Genomic DNA, 7,495 nt, shown 5'->3' on the forward strand with positions numbered 1-7,495 from the left:
TTTATCCTGTGTGTATGTATGTTGCGAGGTGTATGTGCTGGACTGGAAAGCCTTCGAGGGAGACAAGGACGATTCGAAAAGGTTGTCGAGTTGCGAGGCTGCAAAGGTTCTTCAATGAGGAAAAAAAAAAGTATTAATCCCGATCTGCCGGACTGCGTCCCCTGGTCAGCGAACCCGTTTGTGTATGTTTATGGGCGGCTTTCTGGCTGCATTCCTGAACTCTCCCAATCCGCCGGCCCCCCCAAAGCCTATGCCTGCCTAAACGGCCAGGCCAGCGAGCGTGGGATTGATCCACTGGGGCAAGAGCCCATTAACCCGGCACATGGCTTTTACTTGGGAGGGAGAAGGCGAGAACGTGTTCTGGAGCTACGAGCGAGGCGGTTTGAGGAATGGGGAGGTGACGAGTCTACCTACGCGCTAAGAGTGTTTTGCAATTCGGGGCCGTGTGTTGTGTTGCTGATGAGGAAATTGGACGGCGGTTCTTGGGCCGGAGAATGTATTAGTAGCGACAGTGGCGTAATACCGGCTGTGGGACGTTTGTGAAGGTGCTTCAACGAGGGAGAGCAGCAGCAGCAGTAGCGGTAGTAGGAGAGTAGTAAAAGGGGGGGCTAGCGACAGATATATGTGCAGAACACGAGCTTGGATCCAGAGAGAGAAACAGAGAGAGAGAGAGAGAGAGAGAGGCTCCAACTTGCGTAACGACAGGCAAGACACGACCAAGGGTTCTGATAGGGAGGAGGTGTGGAAGGGAGGAGAAGAAGGAGGGGAATGGGGTGGAATCGAAAGAGAAGCCGACTGGGTGTGTGTGTGTGTGTGGGTTCATACTATGTATGAAGCAAAAGAAAACCCGGTCGAGGCGTATCCGTAGCGGAGTGCCTCGGCGTGAGGAATAAGAGCGAGAGAGAGAGACAGAGGCCCGTGGATAGAGAGAGAAAAGGAGGCCGGAGCCAGGGCCTTCTCTGCCAAGCGGATCTATGTAGCAGTAGGGCACGCATTGGGGGGAGCTTCTTTTCTCTGCTCGCGAGGGTCCCAAAGAAAGGAGGCCCGGGGTGTCCCTGGGCGGGCCGGGCTCACGATGGGTGCTCTTTACCACATACGGATACTCCAGCACACGAGTAGTGTATATTTATGAACAGTATGCGTACAGGTACGGCATGAAGCGACACGGCATGGGAAGAATTCTGGTTGAGCCGAAGCGAGAGAAGACGGGCGGAATTGGGTTTAGCACGTCCTCCACGCCAGCCATCCGGCGGTTTTCCTGCTGGCCGGGGTGGCATGTCCGCTGGGGAGAAGGAGGGACGGGGGGTGTGGAGGGGGGTCTGTTCATCCACCTGGCCAATCACAGGACGGGCTTCCCCGGGCTGAAGATATCATGGAGGTCAACACCTCGTATGTATTGTGTGCCCCGTACTTCGTAAAAGTGTATTCTAGTATGGTACCATCCTTGTCGGCGGGAGACGACGGACGGGGCTCGGGCGATAGCAAGCATTTTACCACTACACGTGTACTACTATTACGATATCTATGGAGTCACGGCTCTGACAGATCAGATTGACAGACTCTGACCGACAGACAGCCATGAGGACGCGCAGATACCGCCAAGGGGAGCCCATGTCTGGAAATGTCTGGAAATGTCTGCTTCTTGCCGCCCCTGCCATCGGCCCTCCAGGGGGGGAGGATGGTGTTGTTCCTCTGACACCACCCTAGAGTGCCATATCCCTCGAGATCAAGGCAAGGCGAACAAGGCATCTAAGCTGCAGTCTACGGTACTGACATGTCCCCTGAGCTTATTGGAGTTGTTTTTTCGGTGGAGTTTGAGGAGGCTTAGGAGCTTGGGAGTGGGAAGGGTTCAGTGGGCCGGACATGCATGCTTGCTTAGGGTAGACAAGGGTGGGGGGATTGCTTCTCGCGGCGGCCGATGCTGATGGTGCAACTGGCTTTTGCTGTTTGTTTGTTTTTTTTGTGCTGCTTTTTATTTTATTTTATATTTGCTCTGACGCTTAAGTTTGTCGTCGTCGTCGATATCATTCCTGCTACTGCTTGTCCCAGACGTTTGTTTCTGACGCGCTTGGGGTGGGGGGGATGATTGTCCAGTATTGCCCGCCCTGAGATGACCCTCCCTCTCTCCCTCCCCTCGCTCTCCACAAACTGCGACCTTGCACGACAGCCCACCCAAAACCCTTCCCAGGCTCTTTTTCTCTGCAGTGCACCGCAGTATGCGAGCAGTATGCGAGAGCGGTCGTTCGCGCGACGTCTCCCGGCCTTCTCTGCCGAGGAATTTGCAGCCCTGGACCGCCGGTCTTGAATGATATTGGGAGAGCCGGTCTGCCTGCCTGCCTGCTCATCGATCTTTGCCGATCATCCCGTCGCCCACGCCCCCTTACACCCCCCGTCTTGCCTCCCGCTAATACATGCGTGCATGTACGGAGCACTTGATGCTATCTTGTCTTTGTGCCCACCCGTCCATTCCACATCCAACGGGTGTCTCTCTGCCCGTCTGCCAGCCCAGCCCGCGGCGTCGGCCCAGCATTCCTGTGCTCTCCCAAAAATACACACTGACGGCGCCAAGTTCCGAATGTTTCTGCGCCGTCGACCAATCTGCTGGGGCATGAGACTTCACACGGCTTGCGGGCCCCTCCCCGGGAAAATACAACCAAGGCAAAAAGGCTGGTCGGATTCCACTTTGCATGCCTGGTGACCTGGGCCGCGTTGCTGATTACGAGGTTGCAGAGCAGACTGTGACCGTTGCTGCTCGGCGAGTGCGAGTTACGGAGTATGGTCCCCGCAATACTACCATACTGCTACGGTATGGCCCATGCCGTATGGGCATGGCTACCGTACCAGACCCCTTCTCTCTCCCCGCCCAAATAGACTCTCCTCGTAGTGTACAGCTTTACGACACCATTACAACCATTACAACCACCACCACCACCACATCACCACCACCACATCACCACCATCACCACCGATAATACGCAACTGCCATAATACGAGGCAAGAATCAGTCGTGCCTGCCTGCCTCACTCTCCCTGGCGGACCTGTTTCCGATCAATACCCAACCCCCAATCAATCGTCGGCTTTCTCCCCACGATTGGTCGCGACGCCACTCGGTGCGTGCGAGGACGTCGCTGCTCCCGGCGTCCCACTGGGGTGGGCCGATCGCCACTCGTATTCTGCAAGTCTGCACCTTCACCCGGAGCCTCGTGCAGGATGCGCCGGTGCAGCTGGGCCGCTAGCTCTGCAGGCAAGAGCGCTCCGGCGTCGTCGACTGTTTAATAACTGATACACACAGAGCACTTGGAGGAATGCACAGCACAACACAGCACAGCACAGCACAGGTTTCCCGAGGCTGGAGGGGGTTGGGGGGAAGGTTCCCGGGAATATCAAACATTCGAAGTGGCTGGCTTCGCCCGGACGCTGATGTACGGATCCTTTGTCCAGTATTGAATCTCTCCGAGACAGACCATCTTCGGCGGGCGGCGCGCCGATCCAAGCGTCCCACGACGCCCCCCCCCCAACGCCCCCTCCTCCGCGTGGGTGCTTGTTGGATGTGACTCGTGGAGAGGAACCAGATCGAGCGCTGAATAGCGCATGGTCCCGATTAGCAAAATATATCTTTTTTGGAGTGCTAATCTACGGAACAAATGGGGGAGCTACGAACCACACCGTCGTGGTTGTAGTCGTCGAAGGACATAAAGCCTCGCAGTCACAAAACTGAACCTGTCAACGTGCTAGTCTACGGTGAACCGTTCTATGGTGGTCCGAGTTCGCGATGCTCGGGTTCGATGGCCAATAACCGCCAAGTACCGGGAAAGCTTGACGGGCATCAATGGCGCACCGGGGTAGACGGGCGTACACTGAATCGGACTGGAAGCCCGAACAAGCCCCAGTCGGGCAAGATGCGCTAGGTGAGAAGGTACCAAACCCTCCTCCGCATCCACTCCTGGCTGTGTTCGGTAGCTTCGTACCCGCACCGATGTGCTGGGGTGGCAATGAGGTGGGCTGGTTTCTCGAAGGTGCGGGGGGGACGCTTTCACCGACGGACATCGTGGTCCGGGGGTCGGTTCTCTCCGTCTGGACTCCGATGCACTGCAGGCGGCTCTCTCTGGGTTGATATGCCATCGATCCCGGCCGGCACTCTAGGTCGGCGAATACAAAGGCCCAAGGACGCCGTCAAGCATTGTATCACATCATACGTAGGCAACAGGCAGGCAGAAGAACAAAGACAGCGTCTCGTCGTTGACAAGACTGCCATTGTTCGAGGTTCCGAAGGGTTCAATGGTCCAAGTGGGTGCAACGGGGCTCCCCGCGCTCATGGCGGCGGCTCGAATCTTCCATCAAATTATAGCACCTTACCTACTACCTCCGATCCACCTCGTCTGATCACTCGCACATACGTTAGACTTTCATTGACATGCTCTTATCCGTATCCGGAACTCTTTTTTTTTTTTTTTCCGCTGGGTTGGGTGTTAGTTGTCGGGATGCGGTGCAAAAGAGACAACAATCCGCCATCACATGCCGTGGCTGAGCATGATTCCCCCCTTGGGTAAAGGGACAGACATTCCTTCCCTGCCCTGCGGGAACTAGCAGAAGTGGGCGCAAAGAACGAGTCTCGGATTAGCTACCTACCTACTACCCAGGCAGGCAAGGCACTGACAGGTGCGCCGCTTACTGCCACGCTTACGATTTACATGTACGGTATACCACACCCTCAGGCCACAAACAACAAAACAACAGCAACAATGCATACGCTTCTTCTCCTCGGCGGGTCGGCTGGCAAGTGTTGTCAACTGCCTCCGATGGTGATTGACGATTGGTTCGCACGCTGTTTTCTAACGGGCTCCTTCCACCTCGTGACTTTTCCAGCGAGTCGAATCGAACGGGCCGACTAATCGCCGTCCGCACGTTGTGCCGACGTCAACAACCGCATCCCATCCATCTCGGTCGTTTTGCACAGCCACGCGGCACACCACCATCCACCCCCAACGGACCGAATCCTAGAAGCGCCCCGAGACACACGTCTTTCATTCGAGCCATCTTAGACTCTCCTGATACCGTCCAATACGTCACAACCCCTCCGCAAGCACTCACACCCCCACGACCAACGCCAGCAACGAACTAACAAACGAACGAACGAACGCGACTGAAATCGCAACCCACGACATTGCTGTCCCATGAGGTAGCGGCCTCGCACATGGATTCATGGAATCGGCGATAGAATCCCAGTTCCGCCCCGGCCACGTCAACGGCCGCACAAAGCCGCCGTCCAAGGTCGCCGCGCACGGGGCAATTGAAGAGTTGCTGTCACGCCAGAACGACAATGAGACATCGCGCGGAGGACTGTTCGGGGACGACGAGGACGACGACACCGAGTCGCAGACCGGATCCTCCGTCACGAGCCCGTCGGTGACGTCGCCCCCGTACTGGCTCGGCCACCACCAGCGCTCCGCGTCCAACATGTCGGCCGAGTCGGTCCTCCCCGACGGCGCAATCACCATGCACGACAACGAAGCGAGCGATGTCGACGGCCGCAACCGGGCCTGCTGGGCCAAGAGCGTCGAGATCACCGACTACGTGGTGGTGAACGGCAGCGCGACCAACATTGGGGCGTTTGTCGTTTGGAACATCAGGGTAGAAACGCTGCAGGTTAGTATCGTCACCCCCTCTTCATCGTACTCACGACCTGGTACGCGGAGTGGCCCGTGGTGGTGGTGGGGGGGAGTGGGTGGATTGCCAACGTGCGACCTGCCAGGTGCTGACGTTCTGCCACGCAGGGGAGCTACATGAACATCCGCAAGCGATATTCCGAGTTCGACGACCTTCGCGAGAGACTGGTCAAGACGTTTCCCAACTTCGAGGCGGCTGTGCCTCCTCTACCTCCCAAGAGCGTGATATCTAAATTCCGGCCGAGATTCCTCGACAAGAGGAGATCAGGTCTCCAATACTTTCTCAAGTGCGTGTGCGAACACACAAGAGGTTGTCGGTTCTGTTCGATGCTAACCCGCGGCAGTTGTATAATGTTGAATCCCGAGTTCTCCAGCTCGCCAGTGCTCAAAGACTTTCTTTTCTCGTAAGGAACGCGCACACTCTCACACATACGCACACATGCACACACACACACACACACACACACACATACGCATCAATGTACAAGCACCAACTCTACGCACATTACTCTTCTCGTTGTACATTTTCTAGGGCATGGCGGTGAATACGGGTGCGGCAATGCAGGGGACATAGCTGCTGGTCGTCGGTGCCCAACCAAGGAAAAGGGAGAGGGGCATTGGATATACATAGTGGTCCCAGGCCGCAGAGGAAGAGAGAAGGAGAGAAAATAATAATGATAATGTGTTGCACGACATTTAACCTTGCTTTTTACCGGATGCGGTCGAAAAGAGGTGGCTCGTATGCGGCCGTTGGGTCATCGGGGACCGCTAAGCCCGTTGCCGAAGAAAAAGTTTCGGCGGCTGCGGGGCATGACAGAAACAGGTAAAGACGCTGGATGCAGAAGTGCACCGCCGGAGGTGTGGCCCGTGACGATGTGCTGTCCACCCGGCGGGAGGTGAGCTAGCTAAGCTTGGTTGGGGGGACGGTCCCCCCCACAGATTGACGCGTAATGTTCAGCAGGGTTTGGCCATGATTTTGTTTTTCCTTTGGCGGGGACTGACCAGCGGACTCCAAGGGTCCAAAAGGGACTTGTCCACCTTTACCGTACTTGGAGACAACCCCCCCCCAGTCCGCTTCAATACGTATGATGCCAGAACGAGTAACAAGAGTCAAAACCTCTAATGATGTAACTGTTGACGGACCCCGCGTTTTGCATGCTGCGGCGGCGTCTTGATATGTAACTGCCTCATTAGGGTTCTTCTAAGCCGCAGAGGGGATGAAGATAGCCCTGCACGCGCAGTCGCCGGGCACATGCGCGGCTCCGAGCCGTCCGGTTGAACGGCTGGCAGACTCTGCTCTCTCTCTCTCTCTCTCACACACACACACCCGCCAGCAATTGGGCTAAGCATCACCACAACCTTGCAACTCGTCCCGTCCCTCCCTGGTTCTCTTGCCCGCAAGGATGCGCCCCCCCTCGCATGGTGTTTGTTGTTCCTCCTTGCTGAACCGCACCAAGACCTCTGTTCGCAGTTGCCTCGGCGTTGCCGAGATCCCGATCAAAAGAGCATCTGAGTGCCGCCCCACGACCACAGCCACAGTATATTATCGACCGATTGTTTCCTTCCCGGGGCGCCAGCCCCCGAGTCTCGGCCTCTTTTATTCTTCTTCTATTCCTCCTCGAGGTAGATCCAGGACTTCCGTCATCCCTGGAGACGTAGTAAACCATATATGATTACTTACTCCCACGCTGTGTTTTATGGCTCCTTCTGTTCACATGCCCATGTCGTTGGCTCCATTCAGTCATCATCATTCACACTACTCTCATCATCTGGACGAACCCAACACCGCTACTGGTGATAATTAGCACGCCGTCTGTCCGTCCGTCGCC

The 7,495-nt window shown here is 56.3% G+C and overlaps 1 protein-coding gene across 1 annotated transcript; it reads left to right on the plus strand.

The window, feature by feature from the left end:
- Positions 1-5,202: 5,202 nt before the first annotated feature.
- On the plus strand, positions 5,203-6,074 carry LY79DRAFT_666778 (PX domain-containing protein; the record flags this gene model as incomplete). Its single annotated transcript, XM_060563279.1, has 3 exons — positions 5,203-5,646; positions 5,775-5,953; positions 6,011-6,074. 3 exons carry the CDS (start codon positions 5,203-5,205, stop codon positions 6,072-6,074), a joined length of 687 nt encoding a protein of 228 aa, XP_060418297.1.
- Between the last annotated feature and the right edge of the window lie 1,421 nt (positions 6,075-7,495).

This window comes from Colletotrichum navitas (assembly GCF_030913465.1).
Source record: "Colletotrichum navitas strain CBS 125086 chromosome Unknown LY79scaffold_8, whole genome shotgun sequence".
Lineage (NCBI taxonomy): Eukaryota > Fungi > Ascomycota > Sordariomycetes > Glomerellales > Glomerellaceae > Colletotrichum > Colletotrichum navitas.